At 46.9% G+C, this 26495-nt stretch overlaps 1 protein-coding gene across 3 annotated transcripts in view; it reads left to right on the forward strand.

The window, feature by feature from the left end:
• Positions 1 to 23137: 23137 nt before the first annotated feature.
• Positions 23138 to 26495, forward strand: part of phex (phosphate regulating endopeptidase homolog, X-linked) — a 52056-nt gene continuing 48698 nt past the window's right edge. For 2 of the 3 annotated variants that reach the window (XM_045221679.1, XM_045221680.1), the window contains exons 1-5: positions 23139 to 23401; positions 24604 to 24660; positions 24738 to 24899; positions 24988 to 25071; positions 25990 to 26216. In XM_045221679.1, coding sequence (XP_045077614.1) covers positions 23290 to 23401; positions 24604 to 24660; positions 24738 to 24899; positions 24988 to 25071; positions 25990 to 26216 — 642 coding nt within the window. In that variant the 5' untranslated portion in view covers positions 23139 to 23289. Of the gene's footprint in view, positions 23402 to 24603; positions 24661 to 24737; positions 24900 to 24987; positions 25072 to 25989; positions 26217 to 26495 lie in introns of all 3 variants that reach the window. The other variant, XM_045221678.1, reaches the window with a different exon arrangement.

The following is a 26495-nucleotide window of genomic DNA, read 5'->3' on the forward strand; positions in this document are numbered from 1 at the left end:
AGGCTAGACTATGCAGCTGCTGCTGTTAGGGACAGGGAACATAGCAGGCTAGACTATGCAGGCTGCTGTTAGGGACAGGGAACATAGCAGGCTAGACTATGCAGCTGCTGTTAGGGACAGGGAACATAGCAGGCTAGACTATGCAGCTGCTGTTAGGGACAGGGAACATAGCAGGCTAGACTATGCAGCTGCTGCTGTTAGGGACAGGGAACATAGCAGGCTAGACTATGCAGCTGCTGCTGTTAGGGACAGGGAACATAGCAGGCTAGACTATGCAGCGCTGCTGTTAGGGACAGGGAACATAGCAGGCTAGGACTATGCAGCTGCTGTTAGGGACAGGGAACATAGCAGGCTAGACTATGCAGCTGCTGCTGTTAGGGACAGGGAACATAGCAGGCTAGACTATGCAGCTGCTGCTGTTAGGGACAGGGAACATAGCAGGCTAGACTATGCAGCTGCTGCTGTTAGGGACAGGGAACATAGCAGGCTAGACTATGCAGCTGCTGTTAGGGACAGGGAACATAGCAGGCTAGACTATGCAGCTGCTGCTGTTAGGGACAGGGAACATAGCAGGCTAGACTATGCAGCTGCTGTTAGGGACAGGGAACATAGCAGGCTAGACTATGCAGCTGCTGCTGTTAGGGACAGGGAACATAGCAGGCTAGACTATGCAGCTGCTGCTGTTAGGGACAGGGAACATAGCAGGCTAGGACTATGCAGCTGCTGCTGTTAGGGACAGGGAACATAGCAGGCTAGACTATGCAGCTGCTGTTAGGGACAGGGAACATAGCAGGCTAGACTATGCAGCTGCTGCTGTTAGGGACAGGGAACATAGCAGGCTAGACTATGCATGCTGCTGTTAGGGACAGGGAACATAGCAGGCTAGACTATGCAGCTGCTGCTGTTAGGGACAGGGAACATAGCAGGCTAGACTATGCAGCTGCTGTTAGGGACAGGGAACATAGCAGGCTAGGGGACTTATGCAGCTGCTGTTAGGGACAGGAACATAGCAGGCTAGACTATGCAGCTGCTGCTGTTAGGGACAGGGAACATAGCAGGCTAGACTATGCAGCTGCTGTTAGGGACAGGGAACATAGCAGGCTAGACTATGCAGCTGCTGTTAGGGACAGGGAACATAGCAGGCTAGACTATGCAGCTGCTGTTAGGGACAGGGAACATAGCAGGCTAGACTATGCAGCGCTGCTGTTAGGGACAGGGAACATAGCAGGCTAGACTATGCAGCTGCTGCTGTTAGGGACAGGGAACATAGCAGGCTAGACTATGCAGCTGCTGTTAGGGACAGGGAACATAGCAGGCTAGACTATGCAGCTGCTGTTAGGGACAGGGAACATAGCAGGCTAGACTATGCAGCTGCTGCTGTTAGGGACAGGAACATAGCAGGCTAGACTATGCAGCTGCTGTTAGGGACAGGGAACATAGCAGGCTAGACTATGCAGCTGCTGCTGTTAGGGACAGGGAACATAGCAGGCTAGACTATGCAGCTGCTGTTAGGGACAGGGAACATAGCAGGCTAGACTATGCAGCTGCTGCTGTTAGGGACAGGGAACATAGCAGGCTAGACTATGCAGCTGCTGCTGTTAGGGACAGGGAACATAGCAGGCTAGGGACTATGCAGGCTGCTGTTAGGGACAGGGAACATAGCAGGCTAGACTATGCAGCTGCTGTTAGGGACAGGGAACATAGCAGGCTAGACTATGCAGCTGCTGTTAGGGACAGGGAACATAGCAGGCTAGACTATGCAGCTGCTGTTAGGGACAGGGAACATAGCAGGCTAGACTATGCAGCTGCTGCTGTTAGGGACAGGGAACATAGCAGGCTAGACTATGCAGCTGCTGTTAGGGACAGGGAACATAGCAGGCTAGACTATGCAGCTGCTGCTGTTAGGGACAGGGAACATAGCAGGCTAGACTATGCAGCTGCTGTTAGGGTCAGGGAACATAGCAGGCTAGACTATGCAGCTGCTGTTAGGGACAGGGAACATAGCAGGCTAGACTATGCAGCTGCTGTTAGGGACAGGGAACATAGCAGGCTAGACTATGCAGCTGCTGTTAGGGACAGGGAACATAGCAGGCTAGACTATGCAGCTGCTGCTGTTAGGGACAGGGAACATAGCAGGCTAGACTATGCAGCTGCTGCTGTTAGGGACAGGGAACATAGCAGGCTAGACTATGCAGCTGCTGTGTTAGGGACAGGGTACATAGCAGGCTAGACTTTGCAGCTGCTGTTAGGGACAGGGAACATAGCAGGCTAGACTATGCAGCGCTGCTGTTAGGGACAGGGAACATAGCAGGCTAGACTATGCAGCTGCTGCTGTTAGGGACAGGGAACATAGCAGGCTAGGACTATGCAGCAGCTGCTGTTAGGGACAGGGAACATAGCAGGCTAGACTATGCAGCTGCTGTTAGGGGACAGGGAACATAGCAGGCTAGACTATGCAGCAGCTGCTGTTAGGGACAGGGAACATAGCAGGCTAGACTATGCAGCTGCTGCTGTTAGGGACAGGGAACATAGCAGGCTAGACTATGCAGCTGCTGTTAGGGACAGGGAACATAGCAGGCTAGACTATGCAGCTGCTGTTAGGGACAGGGAACATAGCAGGCTAGACTATGCAGCTGCTGCTGTTAGGGACAGGGAACATAGCAGGCTAGACTATGCAGCTGCTGCTGTTAGGGACAGGGAACATAGCAGGCTAGACTATGCAGCTGCTGTTAGGGACAGGGAACATAGCAGGCTAGACTATGCAGCTGCTGTTAGGGACAGGGAACATAGCAGGCTAGACTATGCAGCTGCTGCTGTTAGGGACAGGGAACATAGCAGGCTAGACTATGCAGCTGCTGCTGTTAGGGACAGGGAACATAGCAGGCTAGACTATGCAGCTGCTGCTGTTAGGGACAGGGAACATAGCAGGCTAGACTATGCAGCTGCTGTTAGGGACAGGGAACATAGCAGGCTAGACTATGCAGCTGCTGTTAGGGACAGGGAACATAGCAGGCTAGACTATGCAGCAGCTGCTGTTAGGGACAGGGAACATAGCAGGCTAGACTATGCAGCTGCTGTTAGGGACAGGGAACATAGCAGGCTAGACTATGCAGCAGCTGCTGTTAGGGACAGGGAACATAGCAGGCTAGACTATGCAGCTGCTGTTAGGGACAGGGAACATAGCAGGCTAGACTATGCAGCTGCTGCTGTTAGGGACAGGAACATAGCAGGCTAGACTATGCAGCTGCTGCTGTTAGGGACAGGGAACATAGCAGGCTAGACTATGCAGCTGCTGTTAGGGACAGGGAACATAGCAGGCTAGACTATGCAGCTGCTGCTGTTAGGGACAGGGAACATAGCAGGCTAGACTATGCAGCTGCTGCTGTTAGGGACAGGGAACATAGCAGGCTAGACTATGCAGCTGCTGTTAGGGACAGGGAACATAGCAGGCTAGACTATGCAGCTGCTGCTGTTAGGGACAGGGAACATAGCAGGCTAGACTATGCAGCTGCTGCTGTTAGGGACAGGGAACATAGCAGGCTAGACCATGCAGCTGCTGTTAGGGACAGGGAACATAGCAGGCTAGACTATGCAGCTGCTGTTAGGGGACAGGGAACATAGCAGGCTAGACTATGCAGGCTGCTGTTAGGGACAGGGAACATAGCAGGCTAGACTATGCAGCTGCTGTTAGGGACAGGGAACATAGCAGGCTAGACTATGCAGCTGCTGCTGTTAGGGACAGGGAACATAGCAGGCTAGACTATGCAGCTGCTGTTAGGGACAGGGAACATAGCAGGCTAGACTATGCAGCTGCTGTTAGGGACAGGGAACATAGCAGGCTAGACTATGCAGCTGCTGCTGTTAGGGACAGGGAACATAGCAGGCTAGACTATGCAGCTGCTGTTAGGGACAGGGAACATAGCAGGCTAGACTATGCAGCTGCTGCTGTTAGGGACAGGGAACATAGCAGGCTAGACTATGCAGCTGCTGCTGTTAGGGACAGGGAACATAGCAGGCTAGACTATGCAGCTGCTGTTAGGGACAGGGAACATAGCAGGCTAGACTATGCAGCTGCTGCTGTTAGGGGACAGGGAACATAGCAGGCTAGACTATGCAGCTGCTGCTGTTAGGGACAGGGAACATAGCAGGCTAGACTATGCAGCTGCTGTTAGGGACAGGGAACATAGCAGGCTAGACTATGCAGCTGCTGCTGTTAGGGACAGGGAACATAGCAGGCTAGACTATGCAGCTGCTGTTAGGGACAGGGAACATAGCAGGCTAGACTATGCAGCTGCTGCTGTTAGGGACAGGGAACATAGCAGGCTAGACTATGCAGCTGCTGCTGTTAGGGACAGGGAACATAGCAGGCTAGACTATGCAGCTGCTGTTAGGGACAGGGAACATAGCAGGCTAGACTATGCATGCTGCTGTTAGGGACAGGGAACATAGCAGGCTAGACTATGCAGCTGCTGCTGTTAGGGACAGGGAACATAGCAGGCTAGACTATGCAGCTGCTGTTAGGGACAGGGAACATAGCAGGCTAGACTATGCAGCTGCTGCTGTTAGGGACAGGGAACATAGCAGGCTAGACTATGCAGCTGCTGCTGTTAGGGACAGGGAACATAGCAGGCTAGACTATGCAGCTGCTGCTGTTAGGGACAGGGAACATAGCAGGCTAGACTATGCAGCTGCTGCTGTTAGGGACAGGGAACATAGCAGGCTAGACTATGCAGCTGCTGTTAGGGACAGGGAACATAGCAGGCTAGACTATGCAGCTGCTGCTGTTAGGGACAGGGAACATAGCAGGCTAGACTATGCAGCTGCTGCTGTTAGGGACAGGGAACATAGCAGGCTAGACTTTGCAGCTGCTGCTGTTAGGGACAGGGAACATAGCAGGCTAGGACTATGCAGCTGCTGCTGTTAGGGACAGGGAACATAGCAGGCTAGACTATGCAGCTGCTGCTGTTAGGGACAGGGAACATAGCAGGCTAGACTATGCAGCTGCTGCTGTTAGGGACAGGGAACATAGCAGGCTAGACTATGCAGCTGCTGTTAGGGACAGGGAACATAGCAGGCTAGACTATGCAGCTGCTGCTGTTAGGGACAGGGAACATAGCAGGCTAGACTATGCAGCTGCTGCTGTTAGGGACAGGGAACATAGCAGGCTAGACTATGCAGCTGCTGCTGTTAGGGACAGGGAACATAGCAGGCTAGACTATGCAGCTGCTGCTGTTAGGGACAGGGAACATAGCAGGCTAGACTATGCAGCTGCTGCTGTTAGGGACAGGGAACATAGCAGGCTAGACTATGCAGCTGCTGTTAGGGACAGGGAACATAGCAGGCTAGACTATGCAGCTGCTGTTAGGGACAGGGAACATAGCAGGCTAGACTATGCAGCTGCTGCTGTTAGGGACAGGGAACATAGCAGGCTAGAACTATGCAGGCTGCTGTTAGGGACAGGGAACATAGCAGGCTAGACTATGCAGCTGCTGTTAGGGACAGGGAACATAGCAGGCTAGGACTATGCAGCTGCTGTTAGGGACAGGGAACATAGCAGGCTAGACTATGCAGCTGCTGCTGTTAGGGACAGGGAACATAGCAGGCTAGACTATGCAGCTGCTGTTAGGGACAGGGAACATAGCAGGCTAGACTATGCAGCTGCTGCTGTTAGGGACAGGGAACATAGCAGGCTAGACTATGCAGCTGCTGTTAGGGACAGGGAACATAGCAGGCTAGACTATGCAGCTGCTGCTGTTAGGGACAGGGAACATAGCAGGCTAGACTATGCAGCTGCTGCTGTTAGGGACAGGGAACATAGCAGGCTAGACTATGCAGCTGCTGCTGTTAGGGGACAGGGAACATAGCAGGCTAGACTATGCAGCTGCTGTTAGGGACAGGGAACATAGCAGGCTAGACTATGCAGCTGCTGTTAGGGACAGGGAACATAGCAGGCTAGACTATGCAGCTGCTGTTAGGGACAGGGAACATAGCAGGCTAGACTATGCAGCTGCTGCTGTAAGGGACAGGGAACATAGCAGGCTAGACTATGCAGCTGCTGCTGTTAGGGACAGGGAACATAGCAGGCTAGACTATGCAGCTGCTGTTAGGGACAGGGAACATAGCAGGCTAGACTATGCAGCTGCTGTTAGGGACAGGGAACATAGCAGGCTAGACTATGCAGCTGCTGCTGTTAGGGACAGGGAACATAGCAGGCTAGACTATGCAGCTGCTGTTAGGGACAGGGAACATAGCAGGCTAGACTATGCAGCTGCTGTTAGGGACAGGGAACATAGCAGGCTAGACTATGCAGCTGCTGCTGTTAGGGACAGGGAAACTGTTTGATCGTTTCAATGCCATCCAAAATGGTGTTCAGGAATAATACTGTAGGAAAATACATTTATGGAAGAGTTTTTGCTTGTTTCTGACAAGAGTGACGTCTAAATCAATACCAGAGGAAAGTGGAGAGGAAGTGGAGAGGAAGTGATGCGTTATGACCGCCTGCTCCACCTGCGATTTCCGTGAATCTGATTGGTCAAGACACTGATAATTGGTCAAGATGAGCCTGCAGAGAAATGATGCGCGAGTTGACAAATCATCATGCAAATCGGTCCAAAAAACAGCACCTTGCTCATCTTTTTAACGTTTTGCGCCGATATACACAACAGGTCAAAAGTTTTAGAACACCTACTCATTCAAGGGTTTTTCTTTATTTTTACAATTTTCTACATTGTAGAATAACAGTGAAGACATCAAAACTATGAAATAACATATATGGGATCATGTAGTAATCAAAAGAGTGTTAAACAAATCAAAATATATTTCATATTTGAGGTTCTTCAAATATCCACCCTTTGCCTTGATGATAGTTTTGCACACTCTTGGCATTCTCTCAACCAGCTTCACCTGGAATGCTTTTCCAACAGTCTTGAAGGAGAACCCACATATGCTGTGCACTTGTTGGCTGCTTTTCCTTCCCTCTGCGGTCCAACTCATCCCAAACCATTTAATTTGGGTTGAGGTCAGGTGATTGTGGAGGCCAGGTCATCTGATGCAGCACCCATCACTCTCCTTCTTGGTCAAATAGCCCTTACATAGCCTGGCATTGTCCTGTTGAAAAACAAATGATAGTCCCACTAAGCCCAAACCAGATGGGATGGTGTATCTCTGCAGAATGCTGTGGTAGCCATGCTGGTTAAGTGTGCCTTGAATTCTAAATGAAATCACAGACAGTGTCACCAGCAAAGCACCCCCACACCATAACACATTTACATTTACATTAACATCATTTAGCAGACGCTCTTATCCAGAGCGACTTACAAATTGGTGCATTCACCTTATAGCCAGTGGGATAACCACTTTACAATATGTTTTTTTTTCTTTCTTTGGGGTGGGGTAAGGGGGGGTAGAAGGATTACTTTATCCTATCCCAGGTATTCCTTAAAGAGGTGGGGTTTCAAGTGTCTCCGGAAGGTGGTGAGTGACTCCGCTGTCCTGGCGTTGTGAGGGAGCTTGTTCCACTATTGGGGTGCCAGAGCAGCGAACAGTTTTGACTGGGCTGAGTGGGAACTGTGCTTCCGCAGAGGTAGGGGAGCCAGCAGGCCAGAGGTGGATGAACGCAATGCCCTCGTTTGGGTGTAGGGACTGATCAGAGCCTGAAGGTACGGAGGTGCCGTAGCAGATGCGAGCTTCAACTGGAAGCCAGTGGAGTGTGCGGAGGAGCAGGGTGACGTGAGAGAACTTGGGAAGGTTGAACACCAGACGGGCTGCGGCATTCTGGATGAGTTGTAGGGGTTTAATGGCACAGGCAGGGAGCCCAGCCAACAGCGAGTTGCAGTAATCCAGACGGGAGATGACAAGTGCCTGGATTAGGACCTGTGCCGCTTCCTGTGTAAGGCAGGGTCGTACTCTCCGAATGTTGTAGAGCATGAACCTACAGGAACGGGTCACCGCCTTGATGTTAGCGGAGAACAACAGGGTGTTGTCCAGGGTCACGCCAAGGCTCTTCGCACTCTGGGAGGGGGACACAACGGAGTTGTCAACCGTGATGGCGAGATCATGGAACGGGCAGTCCTTCCCCGGGAGGAAGTGCAGCTCCGTCTTGCCGAGGTTCAGCTTGAGGTGGTGATCCGTCATCCACACTGATATGTCTGCCAGACATGCAGAGATGCGATTCGCCACCTGGTTATCAGAAGGGGGAAAGGAGAAGATTAGTTGTGTGTCGTCTGCGTAGCAATGATAGGAGAGGCCATGTGAGGATATGACAGAGCCAAGTGACTTGGTGTATAGCGAGAATAGGAGAGGGCCTAGAACTGAGCCCTGGGGGACACTAGTGGTGAGAGCACGTGGTGCGGAGACAGATTCTCGCCAAGCCACTTGGTAGGAGCGACCGGTCAGGTAGGACGTAATCCAAGAGTGAGCCGCGCCGGAGATGCCCAACTCTGAGAGGGTGGAGAGGAGGATCTGATGGTTCACAGTATCAAAGGCAGCAGACAGGTCTAGAAGGACAAGAGCAGAAGAGAGAGAGTTAGCTTTAGCAGTGCGGAGAGCCTCCGTGACACAGAGAAGAGCAGTCTCAGTTGAATGACCAGTCTTGAAACCTGACTGGTTTGGATCAAGAAGGTCATTCTGAGAGAGATAGCAAGATAGTTAGCTAAAGACGGCACGCTCAAGAGTTTTGGAGAGAAAATAAAGAAGGGATACTGGTCTGTAGTTGTTGACATCGGAGGGATCGAGTGTTGTTTTTTTGAGAAGGGGTGCAACTCTCGCTCTCTTGAAGACGGAAGGGACATAGCCAGCGGTCAAGGATGATTGATGAGCGAGGTGAGGTAAGGGAGAAGGTCACCGGAGATGGTCTGGAGAAGAGAGGAGGGGATAGGGTCAAGCGGTAGGGTTTTTGGGCGGCCGGCCGTCACAAGTCGCAAGATTTCATCTGGAGTGAGAGGGGAGAAAGAAGTCAAAGCATAGGGTAGGGCAGTGTGAGCAGGACCAGCAGTGTCATTTGACTTAACAAACGAGGAGCGGATGTCGTTAACCTTCTTTTCAAAATGGTTGACAAAGTCATCCACAGAAGGGGGGGGAGGGGGAGGAGGATTCAGCAGGGAGGAGAAGGTGGCAAAAAGCTTCCTAGGGTTAGAGGCAGATGCTTGGAATTTAGAGTGGTAGAAAGTGGCTATAGCAGCAGAAACAGATGAAGAAAATGTAGAGAGGAGGGAGTGAAAAGATGCCAGGTCCGCAGGGAGTCTAGTTTTCCTCCATTTCCGCTCGGCTGCCCGGAGCCCTGTTCTGTGAGCTCGCAATGAGTCGTCAAGCCACGGAGCAGGAGAGGAGGACCGAGCCGGCCGGGAGGATAGGGGACATAGAGAATCAAAGGGTGCAGAAAGGGAGGAGAGGAGGGTTGAGGAGGCAGAATCAGGAGATCGGAGGGAGAAGGATTGAGCAGAGGGAAGAGATGATAGGATGGAAGAGGAGAGAGTAGCTGGAGAGAGAGAGCGAAGGTTGTGACGGTGCATTACCATCTGAGTAGGGGCAGAGTGAGTAGTGTTGGAGGAGAGCGAGAGAGAAAAGGATACAAAGTAGTGGTCGGAGACTTGGAGGGGAGTTGCAGTGAGATTAGTAGAAGAACAGCATCTAGTAAAGATGAGGTCAAGCGTTTTGCCTGCCTTGTGAGTAGGGGGGGGGACGGTGAGAGGGTGAGGTCAAAAGAGGAGAGGAGTGGAAAGAAGGAGGCAGAGAGAAATGAGTCAAAGGTAGACGTAGGGAGGTTGAAGTCACCCAGAACTGTGAGGGGTGAGCCATCCTCAGGAAAGGAACTTATCAAGGCACCTCCTCCTCCATGATTGACGGTGGGAACTACACATGCGGAGATCCGTTCACCCACACCGCGTCTCACAAAGACACAGCTATTGGAACCAAAAATCTCAAATTTGGACTCCAGACCAAAGGACACATTTCCACCGGTCTAATGACCATTGCTAGTGTTTCTTGGACCAAGCAAGTATCTTCTTTATTCTGTCCTTTAGTAGTGGTTTCTTTAAAGCAATTCGACCATGAAGGCCTGATTCACACAGTCTCCTCTGAATAGTTGATATTGAAATGTGTCTGTTACTTGAACTCTGTGAAGCATTTATTTGGGCTGCAATTTCTGAGGCTGGTAACTCTAATGAACTTATCCTCTGCAGCAGAGGTATCTCTGGGTCTTACATTCCTGTGGCGGTCCTCATGAGATCCAGTTTTATCATATCACTTGATGGTATTTGCGACTGCACTTGAAGAAACTGTAAAAGTTATTGAAATGTTCCATATTGACTGACCTTCATGTCTTAAAGTAATGATGGACTGTCATTTCTCTTTGCTTATTTGAGCTGTTCTTGCCAAAATATGGACTTGGTCTTTTACCAAATAGGGCTATCTTCTGTATACCCCCCTACCTTGTCACAATACAACTGATTGGTTGAAACGCATTAAGAAAGAAGGAAATTCCACAAATTAACATTTAAGAATGCACACCTGTTAATTGAAATGCATTCCAGGTGACTACCTCATGAAGCTGGTTGAGAGAATGCCGAGAGTGTGCAAAGCTGTCATCAAGGCAAAGAGTGGCTATTTTAAGAATATTTTGATTTGTTTAACACTTTTTTGGTTACTACATGATTCTATATGTGTTATTTCATAGTTTTGATGTCTTCACTATTATTCTACATTGTAGAAAATAGTAAAAATAAAGAAAAACCCTGGAATGAGTAGGTGTTCTAAAACGTTTGAACTGGTAGTGTATTTTATTAAAGTAAATCAAAAGTGGGATTGAAAAGTGCTGTGGAAAATACCGCCTCACCACTCGTTTTCCGGTGGGCCATGAATGGAGTTGTTGTAGACAAGTACGGGAACACGGCAAAATTGCCTTAATTAGCTGTACTACATTAGCTAGCTGGCTAATTTAGCTGGCTACTGTAGCTAGCTAGCTTCTTTACAACGATTTGATGCAGTCAAGACAGACACTACCAGATGGTATGATAGAACCTATGGCAGCAACAAGTTTGTCTAACTAGTGCAAGTCGGTTTGGCTACTTTTTCTCTCTCCCTCTCTCTTTTCCTCTGTCCCACACACCGGCCCCTGCTCTCCCGCCCCTCCCCCTCTTTCTGCTGAAACAAGCAGAACACCGCACCAGTGCTCTCCAGAGTTCCGTGAGCAAGTCTCCATTGAAGTTTTAAAAAACATGTATTTTTCTTTAAATCTTGATATTATTTGAATTGTGAAATCATTTCAAATGCCCCTCCATAGTACAAGCAGAGAGTTTATAACTCTTTACATTGTTCCAGCAGAAGGTTTGTAACACTTCACATGGTACCTGCAATGACTTAGCAATGACCCAAGCCCAGCTCAGCTAATCCATACCATTGTGACGCAGAGTTGTCAAAATGCTTTAACAAATGTACATTACACCAGGGGCGTCGGAAGACACAATATAAGTAACCTAAATGATGTCCCTCTAACTGCCCTGAATGCCTCTGCTGATCCTACAGCTATTGGATGCAGTAATCATGTGCCTAAGAACCAGATTTATACTGTTATCACTGAGCCGGTGTCCCGAGGAGGAAGTCCACTGTGTGCAGCTCACCCTGCACTAACATAAAGAACATGACCACATCTACTGCTGCTAAGCTTCCCAGTAACGCAATGAAAACAAGTAAGCATCCCAGAAGAAAAGTGCTCAAAATAGCCCACGTTAACATAGTGGTAGCAATACAAGGTTATAACATTTACAGAAAATATAGAAATGCCAATGGTGGAGGTGTTGCTGTTTATATTCAGAACCACATTCCTGTGAAGATTAGAGAGGATCTCATGTTAAATACTGTTTGAAGTAATATGGCTACAGGTTCATCTGCCTCACCTAAAGCCCATTCTGGTGGGAAGCTGCTATAGACCACCAAGTGCTAACAGTCAGTATCTGGATAATGTGTGTGAAATGCTTGATAATGTATGTGATATCAATAGAGAGGTATACTTTCTGGGTGATTTTAAATATTGACTGGCTTTCATCAGGCTGCCCACTCAAGAGAAAGCTTCAAACTGTAACCAGTGCCTGCAACCTGGTTCAGGTTATCAGTCAACCTACCAGGGTAGTTACAAACAGAACAGGAATTAAATCATCAACATGTATTGATCATATCTTTACTAATGCTGCAGAGATTTGTTTGAAAGCGGTATCCAAATCCATTTGGATGTCGTGATCATGATATACAGTGAGGGAAAAAGTATTTGATCCCCTGCTGATTTTGTACGTTTACCCACTGACAAAGAAATGATCCGTTTATAATTATAATGGTAGGTTTATTTGAACAGTGAGAGACAGAATAACAACAACAAAATCCAGAAAAACGCATGTCAAAAATGTTATAAATTGATTTGCATTTTAATGAGGGAAATATGTATTTGACCCCCTCTCAATCAGAAAGATTTCTGGCTCCCAGGTGTCTTTTATACAGGTAACGAGCTGAGATTAGGAGCACACTCTTAAAGGGAGTGCTCCTAATCTCAGTTTGTTACCTGTATAAAAGACACCTGTCCACAGAATCAATCAATCAATCAGATTCCAAACTCTCCACCATGGCCAAGACCAAAGAGCTCTTCAAGGATGTCAGGGATAAGATTGTAGACCTACACAAGGCTGGAATGGGCTACAAGACCATCGCCAAGCAGCTTGGTGAGAAGGTGACAACAGTTGGTGCGATTATTCGCAAATGGAAGAAACACAAAATAAATGTCAATCTCCCTCGGCCTGGGGCTCCATGCAAGATCTCACCTCGTGGAGTTGCAATGATCATGAGAACGGTGAGGATTCAGCCAAGAACTACACGGGAGGATCTTGTCAATAATCTCAAGGCAGCTGGGACCATAGTCACCAAGAAAACAATTGATAACACACTACACCGTGAAGTACTGAAATCCTGCAGCGCCCGCAAGGTCCCCCTGCTCGAGAAAGCACATATACAGGGCCGTCTGAAGTTTGCCAATGAACATCTGAATGATTCAGAGGAGAACTGGGTGAAAGTGTTGTGGTCAGATGAGACCAAAATCGAGCTCTTTGGCATCAACTCAACTCGCCGTGTTTGGTGGAGGAGGAATGCTGCCTATGACCCCAAGAACACCATCCCCACCGTCAAACATGGAGGTAAAAACATTATGCTTTGGGGGTGTTTTTCTGCTAAGGGGACAGGACAACTTCTCCGCATCAAAGGGACGATGGACGGGGCCATGTACTGTCAAATCTTGGGTGAGAACCTCCTTCCCTCAGCCAGGGCATTGAAAATGGGTCGTGGATGGGTATTCCAGCATGACAATGACCCAAAACACACGGCCAAGGCAACAAAGGAGTGGCTCAAGAAGAAGCACATTAAGGTCCTGGAGTGGCCTAGCCAGTCTCCAGACCATAATCCCATAGAAAATCTGTGGAGGGAGCTGAAGGTTCGAGTTGCCAAACGTCAGCCTCGAAACCTTAATGACTTGGAGAAGATCTACGAAGAGGAGTGGAACAAAATCCCTCCTGAGATGTGTGCAAACCTGGTGGCCAACTACAAGAAACATCTGACCTCTGTGAATGCCAACAAGGGTTTTGCCACCAAGTATTAAGTCATGTTTTGCAGAGGGGTCAAATACTTATTTCCCTCATTAAAATGCAAATCAATTTATAACATTTTTGACATGCGTTTTTCTAGATTATTTTGTTGTTATTCTGTCTCTCACTGTTCAAATAAACCTACCATTAAAATTATAGACTGATCATGTCTTTGTCCGTGGGAAAATGTACAAAATCAGCAGGGGATCAAATACTTTCTTCCCTCACTGTAGTAGCCATATCTAGGAAAACCAAAGTTCCAAAGGCTGGGCCTAATATAGTGTATAAGAGGTCATACAATAAGTTTTGTAGTGATTCTTATGTTGTTGATGTAAAGAATATATGTTGGTCTGTGTTGTGTAATGAGGAGCAAACAGACACTGCACTTGACACATTTATGAAATTGCTTATTCCAGTTACTAATAAGCATGCACCCATTAAGAAAATGACTGTAAAAACTGTTAAATCCCCGTGGATTGATGAGGAATTGAAAAATGGTATGGTTGAGAGGGATGAGGTAAAAGGAATGGCAAATAAGTCTGGCAGCCCAACCGATTGGCAAACGTACTGCAAATTGAGAAATCATGTGACTAAACTTAATAAAAAGAAGAAGTAACTACACTATGAAACAAGGATAAATGACATAAAGAATGATAGTAAAAAGCTTTGGAGCACCTTCAATTACATTTTGTGACAAAACGCAAACTCATCTCCATCATTTATTGAATCAGATGGCTCGTTCATCACAAAACCCACTGATATTGCTAACTACTTTAATGATTTTTTTCATTGGCAAGATTAGCAAACTTGGGCATAACATGCCAGCAACAATTGCTGACTCTACACATCCAAGTATATCTGACCAAATTATGAAAGACAAGAATTGTAATTTTGAATTCCGTAAAGTGAGTGTGGAAGAGGTGAAAAAAGTATTGTTGTCTATCAACAATGACAAGCCACCGGGGTCTGACAACTTGGATGGAAAATTACTGAGGATAATAGCAGACGATATTGCCACTCCTATTTGCCATATTTTCTCCCGAGTGGCGCAGTGGCAGTGCTAGCTGTGCCACTATAGATCCTGGTTCAAATCCAGGCTCAGTCGTAGCCGGCCGCGACCGGGAGTCCCATGGGGTGGCACACAATTGGCCCAGCGTCGTCCAGGGTAGGGGAGGGAATGGCCGGCAGGGATGTAGCTCATTTGGTAGAGCATGGCGTTTGCAACGCCAGGGTTGTGGGTTCGATTCCCACGGGGAGCCAGTATGAAAAAATTAATAATAATAATAATAATGTATGCACTCACTAACTGTAAGTCGCTCTGGATAAGAGCGTCTGCTAAATGACTTAAATGTAAATGTAATATTTTCAATTTAAGCCTACTAGAATAAGTTTGCCAGGCCTGGACGGAAGCAAAGGTCATTCCGCTACCTAAGAATAGTAAAGCCCCCTTTACTGGCTCAAATAGCCGACCAATCAGCCTGTTACCAACCCTTAGTAAACTATTGGAAAAAATGGTGTTTGACCAGATACAATACTATTTTACAGTAAACAAATTGACAACAAACTTTCAGCATGTTTATAAAGAAGGACATTCACTGATATTTTCAACATGTCCCTGACTGAGTCTGTAATACCAACATGTTTCAAGCAGACCACCATAGTCCCCGTGCCCAAGGACTCTAAGATAACCTGCCTAAATGACTACCAACCCGTAGCACTCACGTATGTAGCCATGAAGTGCTTTGAAAGGCTGGTCATGGCTCACATCAACACCATTATCCCAGAAACCCTAGACCCACTCCAATTTGCATACCACCCCAACAGATCCACAGATGATGCAATCTCTATTGCACTCCACACTACCCATTCCCACCTGGACAAGAGGAACACCTATGTGAGAATGCTATTAATTGACTACAGCTTAGCGTTCAACATCATAGTGCCCTCAAAGCTCTTCACTAAGCTAAGGATCCTGGGACTAAACACCTCCCTCTGCAACTGGATCCTGGACTTCCTGACTGGCCGCTCCCAGGTGGTAAGGGTAGGTAACAACACATCTGCCACTCTGATCCTCAACACGGGGGCCTCTCAGGGGTGCGTGCTCAGTCCCCTCCTGTACTCCCTGTTCACCCATGACTGCATGGCCAGGCACGACTCCAACACCATCATTAAGTTTGCCGACGACACAACAGTGGTAGGCCTGATCACCGACAATGATGAGACAGCCTATAGGGAGGAGGTCAGAGACCTGGCCGTGTGGTGCCAGGATAACAACCTCTCCCTCAACGTGACCAAGACAAAGGAGATGATTGTGGACTACAGGAAAAAAAAGAGGACTGAGCACGCTCCCATTCTCATCGACGGGGCTGTAGTGGAGCAGGTTGAGAGCTTCAAGTTCCTTGGTGTCCACATCACCAACAAACTATCATGGTCCAAACACACCAAGACAGTCGTGAAGAGGGCACGACAAAGCCAATTCCCCCTCAGGAGACTGAAAAGATTTGGCATGGGTCCTCAGATCCTTAAAAAATTCTACAGCTGCACCATCGAGAGCATCCTGACTGGTTGCATCACCGCCTGGTATGGCAACTGCTCAGCCTCCGACCGCAAGGCACTACAGAGGGTAGTGCGTACGGCCCAGTACATCACTGCGGCCAAGCTTCCTGCCATCCAGGACCTCCATACCAGGCGGTGTCAGAGGAAGGCCCTCAAAATTGTCAAAGACTCCAGCCACCCTAGTCATAGACTGTTCTCTCTGCTACCGCACGGCAAGTGGTACCGGAGCGCCAAGTCTAGGTCCAAAAGGCTTCTCAACAGATTCTACCCCCAAGCCATAAGACTCCTGAACAGCTAATCATGGCTACCCGGACTATTTGCACTGCCCCCCCACCCCCACCCCATCTTTTTACGCTGCTGCTACTCTGTTAATTATTTATGCATAGTCACTTTAACTCTACCCACATGTACATATTACCTCAACTAGCCGGTGCCCCCGCACATTGACTCTGCACCGGTACCCCCCTGTATATAGCCCCTTTCACATTGACTCTGCACCGGTACCCCCCTGTATATAGCCTCCCTACTGTATATAGCCTCTACTGTATATAGCCTCTACTGTATATAGCCTCTCTACTGTATATAGCCTCTACTGTATATAGCCTCTCTACTGTATATAGCCTCTACTGTATATAGCATCTACTGTATATAGCCTCTACTGTATATAGTCTCTCTACTGTATATAGGCTCTCTACTGTATATAGCCTCTCTACTGTATATAGCCTCTACTGTATATAGCCTCTCTACTGTATATAGCCTCTACTGTATATAGCCTCTACATAGCCTCTACTGTATATAGCCTCTACTGTATATAGCCTCTACTGTATATAGCCTCTCTACTGAATATAGCCTCTACTGTATATAGTCTCTACTGTATATAGCCTCTCTACTGTATATAGCCTCTACTGTATATAGGCTCTCTACTGTATATAGCCTCTCTACTGAATATAGCCTCTACTGTATATAGCCTCTACTGTATATATCCTCTCTACTGTATATAGCCTCTCTACTGTATATAGCCTCTCTACTGTATATAGTCTCTCTACTGTATATAGCCTCTCTACTGTATATAGCCTCTCTACTGTATATAGCCTCTCTACTGTATATAGCCTCTACTGTATATAGCCTCTCTACTGTATATAGCCTCTACTGTATATAGCCTCTCTACTGTATATAGTCTCTACTGTATATAGTCTATACTGTATATAGCCTCTCTACTGTATATAGCCTCTACTGTATATAGCCTCTCTACTGTATATAGCCTCTCTACTGTATATAGCCTCTACTGTATATAGCCTCTCTACTGTATATAGCCTCTCTACTGTATATAGCCTCTACTGTATATAGCCTCTCTACTGTATATAGCCTCTACTGTATATAGCCTCTCTACTGTATATAGCCTCTCTACTGTATATAGCCTCTACTGTATATAGCCTCTCTACTGTATATAGCCTCTCTACTGTATATAGCCTCTACTGTATATAGCCTCTCTACTGTATATAGCCTCTCTACTGTATATAGTCTATACTGTATATAGCCTCTCTACTGTATATAGCCTCTACTGTATATAGCCTCTCTACTGTATATAGCCTCTCTACTGTATATAGCCTCTACTGTATATAGCCTCTCTACTGTATATAGCCTCTACTGTATATAGCCTCTCTACTGTATATAGCCTCTACTGTATATAGCCTCTCTACTGTATATAGCCTCTCTACTGTATATAGCCTCTACTGCATATAGCCTCTACTGTATATAGCCTCTACTGTATATAGCCTCTACTGTATATAGCCTCTCTACTGTATATAGCCTCTACTGTATATAGCCTCTCTACTGTATATAGCCTCTCTACTGTATATAGCCTCTACTGTATATAGCCTCTACTGTATATAGCCTCTACTGTATATAGCCTCTCTACTGTATATAGCCTCTCTACTGTATATAGTCTCTCTACTGTATATAGCCTCTACTGTATATAGCCTCTCTACTGTATATAGCCTCTACTGTATATAGCCTCTCTACTGTATATAGCCTCTACTGTATATAGCCTCTCTACTGTATATAGCCTCTCTACTGTATATAGCCTCTACTGCATATAGCCTCTACTGTATATAGCCTCTCTACTGTATATAGCCTCTACTGTATATAGCCTCTCTACTGTATATAGCCTCTACTGTATATAGCCTCTCTACTGTATATAGCCTCTCTACTGTATATAGCCTCTCTACTGTATATAGCCTCCCTACTTTATATAGCCTCCCTAATGTATATAGCCTCTCTACTGTATATAGCCTCTCTACTGTATATAGCCTCTACTGTATATAGTCTCTACTGTATATAGCCTCTACTGTATATAGCCTCTCTACTGTATATAGCCTCTACTGTATATAGCCTCTCTACTGTATATAGTCTCTACTGTATATAGCCTCTCTACTGTATATAGCCTCTCTACTGTATATAGCCTCTCTACTGTATATAGCCTCTCTACTGTATATAGCCTCTACTGTATATAGCCTCTCTACTGTATATAGCCTCTACTGTATATAGCCTCTCTACTGTATATAGTCTCTCTACTGTATATAGCTTCTCTACTGTATATAGCCTCTACTGTATATAGCCTCTCTACTGTATATAGCCTCTCTACTGCATATAGCCTCTCTACTGTATATAGCCTCTACTGTATATAGCCTCTCTACTGTATATAGCCTCTCTACTGTATATAGTCTCTACTGTATATAGCCTCTCTACTGTATATAGCCTCTCTACTGTATATAGTCTCTACTGTATATAGCCTCTACTGTATATAGCCTCTACTGTATATAGCCTCTACTGTGTATAGCCTCTCTACTGTATATAGCCTCTCTACTGTATATAGACTCTCTACTGTATATAGCCTCTCTACTGTATATAGCCTCTACTGTATATAGCCTCTCTACTGTATATAGCCTCTCTACTGTATATAGCCTCTCTACTGTATATAGCCTCTACTGTATATAGCCTCTCTACTGTATATAGCCTCTACTGTATATAGCCTCTCTACTGTATATAACATCTAATGTATATAGCCTCTACTGTATATAGCCTCTCTACTGTATATAGCCTCTACTGTATATAGCCTCTCTACTGTATATAGCCTCTCTACTGTATATAGCCTCTCTACTGTATATAGCCTCTACTGTATATAGCCTCTCTACTGTATATAGCCTCTCTACTGTATATAGCCTCTACTGTATATAGCCTCTCTACTGTATATAACATCTAATGTATACAGCCTCTACTGTATATAGCCTCTCTGCTGTATATAGCCTCTACTGTATATAGCCTCTCTACTGTATATAGCCTCTCTACTGTATATAGCCTCTACTGTATATAGCCTCTACTGTATATAGCCTCTTCTGTATATAGCCTCTCTACTGTATATAGCCTCTACTGTATATAGCCTCTCTACTGTATATAGCCTCTACTGTATATAGCCTCTACTGTATATAGCCTCTCTACTGTATATAGCCTCTACTGTATATAGCCTCTCTACTGTATATAGCCTCTACTGTATATAGCCTCTCTACTGTATATAGCCTCTCTACTGTATATAGCCTCTACTGTATATAGCCTCTCTACTGTATATAGCCTCTACTGTATATAGGCTCTACTGTATATAGCCTATCTACTGTATATAGCCTCTCTACTGTATATAGCCTCTACTGTATATAGCCTCTACTGTATATAGCCTCTCTACTGTATATAGCTTCTCTACTGTATATAGCCTCTCTACTGTATATAGCCTCTCTACTGTATATAGCCTCTACTGTATATAGCCTCTCTACTGTATATAGCCTCTCTACTGTATATAGCCTCTCTACTGTATATAGCCTCTACTGTATATAGCCTCTCTACTGTATATAGCCTCTACTGTATATAGCCTCTCTACTGTATATAACATCTAATGTATATAGCCTCTACTGTATATAGCCTCTCTACTGTATATAGCCTCTACTGTATATAGCCTCTCTACTGTATATAGCCTCTCTACTGTATATAGCCTCTACTGTATATAGCCTCTCTACTGTATATAGCCTCTACTGTATATAGCCTCTACTGTATATAGCCTCTCTACTGTATATAGCCTCTACTGTATATAGCCTCTCTACTGTATATAGCCTCTACTGTATATAGCCTCTACTGTATATAGCCTCTCTACTGTATATAGCCTCTCTACTGTATATAGCCTCTCTACTGTATATAGCCTCTACTGTATATAGCCTCTCTACTGTATATAGCCTCTACTGTATATAGCCTCTACTGTATATAGCCTCTCTACTGTATATAGCCTCTACTGTATATAGCCTCTCTACTGTATATAGCCTCTACTGTATATAGCCTCTACTGTATATAGCCTCTCTACTGTATATAGCCTCTCTACTGTATATAGCTTCTCTACTGTATATAGCCTCTACTGTATATAGCCTCTACTGTATATAGCCTCTCTACTGTATATAGCCTCTCTACTGTATATAGCCTCTACTGTATATAGCCTCTACTGTATATAGCCTCTCTACTGTATATAGCCTCTACTGTATATAGCCTCTCTACTGTATATAGCCTCTCTACTGTATATAGCCTCTCTACTGTATATAGCCTCTACTGTATATAGCCTCCCTACTGTATATAGCCTCTCTACTGTATATAGCCTCACTACTGTATATAGCCTCTACTGTATATAGCCTCTACTGTATATAGTCTCTCTACTGTATATAGTCTCTACTGTACTTACCTGTTGTATTCGGCGCATGTGGCAAATCAAATTTGATTTGATTTGATTCAACAAGCACAGCACTTACACAAATGACTGATGATTGGCTGAGAGTAATGTATGATAAAAAGATTGTGGGGGCTATTTTGTTAGACTTGAGGGAGACTTTTGACATTATCGATCAGTCTGCTGCTGGAAAAACGTATGTGTTATGGCTTTACTCCACCTGCTATATTGTGGATAAAGAGTTACTTGTTGAACAGAACACAGAGGGTGTTCTTTAATGGAAGCCTCTCCAACATAATCCAGGTAGAAACAGGAATTCCCCAGGGCAGCTGTCTAGGCCCCTTACCTTTTTCCATCTTTACTAATGACCTGCCACTGGCTCTGAGTAAAGCTCGTGTCTATGTATGCGGATGACTCAACACTATACACGTCAGCTACTACAGCGACTGAAATGACTGCAACACTTAACAAAGAACTGCAGTTTGTTTCAGAATGTATGGCAAGGACCAAGTTAGTCCTAAATAATTATAAAACTAAAAGCATTGTATTTGGGACAAATCATTCACTAAACCTAAACCTCAATTAAATCTTGTAATAAATAATGTGGAAATTGAGAAAGTTGAGGAGACTAAACTGCTTGGAGTAACCCTGGATTGTAAACTGTCATGGTCAAAACATATTGATATAACAGTAGCTAAGATGGGGAGAAGTCTGTCCATAATAAAGCTCTGCTCTGGCTTCTTAACAGCACTATCAACAAGGCAGGTCCTACAGGCCCTAGTTTTGTCACACCTGGACTACTGTTCAGTTGTGTGGTCAGGTGCCACAAAAAAGGACTTAGGAAAATTGCAATGTGCTCAGAACAGGGCAGCACGGCTGGTGCTTGGATGTACACAGAGAGCTAATATTAATATGTCGATCTCTCCCGGCTCAAAGTGGAGGAGAGATTGACTTCATCACTACTTGTTTTTTTATGAGAGGTGTTGACATGTTGGGTGCACCGAGCTGTCTGTTTTAGCTACTGGCACACAGCTTGGTCACCCATGCATACCCCACAAGACATGCCACCAGAGGTCTCTTCACAGTCCCCAAGTCCAGAACAGACTATGGGAGGCGCACAGTACTACATAGAGCCATGACTACATGGAACTCTATTCCACATCAAGTAACTGATGCAAGCAGTAGAATCAGATTTAAAAAACAGATGAAAAAACACCTTATCGAACAGCGGGGACTGTGAAGCAACACAAACATAGGCGCAGACACATGCATATACTGTACACACACGATAACATTCGCACTATACACACACGTACACATGGATTGTTGTACTGTAGGTATGGGGTAGTGGTGGAGGAGGGGCCTGAGGGCACACAGTGTGTTGTGAAATCTGTGAATGTATTGTAATGTTTTTAAAATTGTATGAACTGCCTTAATTTTACTGGACCCCAGGAAGAGTAACTGCTGCCTTGGCAGGAACTAATGGGGATCCATAATAAATACAAATACCAGCAGAATGTTTGTAACGCTTCACATGGTTCCAGCAGACGGTTTGTAATGCTTCACATGGTTCCAGCAGACGGTTTGTAACTCTTCACATGGTTCCAGCAGAAGGTATTTGAGCTGTCTCTGGTAAGTCTCTGATGGTAGGATAGAGGGAGGGAGGAGACGGAGGGAGGGAGAGGCCACTGGAGAGGGAGGAGACGGAGGGAGGGGGAGGCCGCTGGAGAGGGAGGAGACGGAGGGAGGGGGAGGCCACTGGAGAGGGAGGAGACGGAGGGAGGGGCAGGCCGCTGGAGAGGGAGGAGACGGAGGGAGGGGCAGGCCGCTGGAGAGGGAGGAGACGGAGGGAGGGGCAGGCCGCTGGAGAGGGAGGAGACGGAGGGAGGGGCAGGCCACTGGAGAGGGAGGAGACGGAGGGAGGGGCAGGCCGCTGGAGAGGGAGGAGACGGAGGGAGGGGCAGGTCACTGGAGAGGGAGGAGACGGAGGGAGGGGCAGGCCGCTGGAGAGGGAGAGTCAGACAGAATTAGGTTGAACCACAGTTTGGAGAGGGTTAGGGTTAGAGAGAGATACAGAGAGAGAGAGAGAGAGAGTTAGGGTTAGAGAGAGATACGGAGAGAGACACAGAGACAGACACAGAGAGAGATAGATACGGAGACCGACACAGTGAGAGAGAGATACAGAGACCGACACAGTGAGAAATAGATACGGAGACAGACACAGTGAGAGAGAGATACGGAGTCCAACACACTGAGAGAGAGATACGGAGACCAACACAGAGAGAGAGGGAGGGAGTGAGATAGATTTGGAGACGGAGAAAGAGGTGGTTGAAAGTGAGGTAGTGTGTTTTGATTGGAGATATGGAGCGTCTAGGTGTGTGTGTTTCTAAACCAGGAACCAGTGGTCTCCTAAAGGCTGCACTGGCTGTATGTGTGTGTCTCTGCATCGCTCTTCTGCTTGCTGTCATACTGGGTGAGTAGACACTACTATTTTAGACACAGATAGAGTTACACTAACACCTCTTTCCCTGAGTGAGTTTAGTCTTGAAAAACCTGGTGTTACAGTAGCTGGAGTGGTTGAGGGAGGTGGGGGGTGTGGAGGTGGGTGGGTGGGTGTGGGGGGGTGGGTGGGTGGGTGTGGGGGGTGGGTGGGGGGTGGGTGGGGGGTGGGTGGGTGTGGGGGTGGGTGTGGGTGGGGGTGTGTGGGGGTGGGTGTGGAGGTGGGTGGGGGGTGGGGTAGAAGTGGTAACTATTATTTTCTTGTTATTGTATGAAGCCAACATTTTTGTGGTGAAATGATGTTGGTTTAATTATATATGTTTCTGTAGATACAGTATGCACACTCACACACACTTACACACACTCCTGTCTCTGGTCATGCAAGTGAATAGACAATGGCTTATTTGATTTACTTTGGTTATTTTTAAGGTGTGAATGTGTGTATGTGTGTGTGTGTGTGTGTATGTGTGTGTGTGTGTATGTGTGTGTGTGTATGTATGTGTGTGTGTGTGTGTGTGTGTGTGTTTGTGTGTGTGTGTGTGCAAGCTATTTGCCATATGTGTTATTAAAATGGGGTCAGTTTCTCCATGACACTGGAACCCTGAGCAGCTGATGGCTGTGTGTATGTCTGAGGGTGGGGGGTCAGGGGGGTCAGAGGGGGTGGGGGGTCAGAGGGGGTGGGGGGGGTGGGGGGGTCAGAGGGGGTGGGGGGTCAGAGGGGATGGGGGGTCTGAGGGGGTAGGGGGTGGGGGGTGGGGTCAGAGGGGGTGGGGGGTCAGAGGGGGTAGGGGGTGGGGGGTGGGGGGTCAGAGGGGGTGGGGGTGGGGGGGGTCGTGGGGGGTCAGAGGGTGGGGGGTCAGAAGGGGTGGGGGGGTCAGAAGGGGTGGGGGGTCAGGGGGGTGGGGGGTCTGAGGGGGTGGGGGGTCAGGGGGGTGGGGGGGTCTGAGGGGTGGGGGGTCAGAGGGGGTAGGGGGGTCAGAGGGGGTGGGGGGTCAGGGGGGGTCAGGGGGGGTGGGGGGTCTGAGGGACACCGTACAGGGAGAGAGTGAGAGAGAGGTCAGGTGGTAGTTGGGTTGTTCGAGGACATATATTATGTGTTTATGATTGTGTGGGTTTTGGTGGGGAGGGGGATGTGTGTGTGGTGTGATCTTCATCAGGTCTCATCCTTTTCCTCAGTTTCCCAGAGAGGCAATCAGGATGTCTTCTGCTTAACTCCAGAATGTATTGAAGCAGGTAGGCCCCACCCACCTTACAGGAAATGGTTGCATGTAGAATGTCGCGATCAACATGTAATGTGTTTGTGTGTGTAGCTGGTTCTATCCTCGGTAAGATGGACCGGGCTGTGTCTCCCTGTGACGACTTCTATGGGTTCTCCTGTGGTGGCTGGCTGAGAGACAACCCTATTCCTGAAGACTCCTCTTCATATGGCATCTACCCCTGGTTACGCCAACACGTTGATATCACACTCAAAGGTGAGCACGAGAACATGATGAGCCCATACACACTCATACCCTGACTACACTCCCCCACCTCTAAATGTTGTCTGTATGTGAGTTGTAGAGTTGCTGGAGACTCCATCAGACTCAGATGAGATAGAAGCTGTCAGGAAGGTCAAGGTCTTCTACCGCTCCTGTATGGACGAAGGTAACCTACAACCACACACAGACACACACACACACACACACACACAGACACACACACAGACACACACACACACACACACAGACACACACACACACACACACACACACACACACACACACAGACACACACACACACACACAGACACACACACACACACAGACACACACACACACAAATGAGAAAGCCGAGATGGGAGCTGAGGTTACATCAAAAACATCAAGTTCTACAGTGGTACAAAGTGTGTGTGTGTGTGTGTGTGTGTGTGTGTGTGTGTGTGTGTGTGTGTGTGTGTGTCTTTGTGGCTGTGTGTTTCTTTGTGGCTGTGTTTGTCTTTGTGTCTGTGTGTGTCTTTGTGTCTGTGTGTGTCTGTGTGTGTCTGTGTGTGTCTGTGTGTGTCTTTGTGTCTGTATGTGTCTTTGTGTCTTTGTGTCTGTGTGTGTCTGTGTGTGTCTTTGTGTCTGTATGTGTCTTTGTGTCTGTGTGTGTCTTTGTGTCTTTGTGTCTGTGTGTGTCTGTGTGTGTCTTTGTGTCTGTATGTGTCTGTGTGTGTCTGTGTGTGTCTGTGTGTGTCTTTGTGTCTGTATGTGTCTTTGTGTCTGTGTGTGTCTTTGTGTCTTTGTGTCTGTGTGTGTCTGTGTGTGTCTTTGTGTCTGTATGTGTCTTTGTGTCTCTGTGTGTCTTTGTGTCTGTGTGTGTCTGTGTGTGTCTTTGTGTCTGTCTGTGTCTGTGTGTGTCTGTGTGTGTCTGTGTGTGTCTTTGTGTCTGTATGTGTCTTTGTGTCTGTGTGTGTCTTTGTGTCTTTGTGTCTGTGTGTGTCTGTGTGTGTCTTTGTGTCTGTATGTGTCTTTGTGTCTCTGTGTGTCTTTGTGTCTGTGTGTGTCTGTGTGTGTCTTTGTGTCTGTCTGTGTCTGTGTGTAGCTATATTGGAGAAAGTGGACAGTGGTCCTCTGTTGAAGCTTTTACAGCAGCCTGAGTTCCACTGGCCCGTCCTGGGGGAGGGGCTTGAGGGGAAGTGGCTCTGGTCGCCAGGACGATGGGACCTGCTGCAGACATTGGCTCAGATTAGGAACCAACACAGCAAGAGTGTTCTGATTCGCTTATACATCGCCCCCGACGACAAGAACTCAACCAACTACATCATTAAGGTGGCCCCCTGACAGAATGTGTGTGTGTGTGTGTGTGTAAGTGTGTTCAGTTTGACTATATAAACCAAGATAGCTCCCAGGCTTCTGTAAACATAGATAGCATTAAAGTATTATCTTGAAGTTGGACCAGGCCTTGTAGTAACTTATCATTCTGTAGTTGGACCAGGCCTTGTAATAATTTATAATTCTGTAGTTGGACTAGGCCTTGTAGTAACTTATCATTCTGTAGTTGGACCAGGCCTTGCAATAACTTATCATTCTGTAGTTGGACCAGGCCTT

The sequence above is a fragment of the Coregonus clupeaformis genome, chromosome 7 (genome assembly GCF_020615455.1).
Source record: "Coregonus clupeaformis isolate EN_2021a chromosome 7, ASM2061545v1, whole genome shotgun sequence".
NCBI classification, from domain to species: domain Eukaryota; kingdom Metazoa; phylum Chordata; class Actinopteri; order Salmoniformes; family Salmonidae; genus Coregonus; species Coregonus clupeaformis.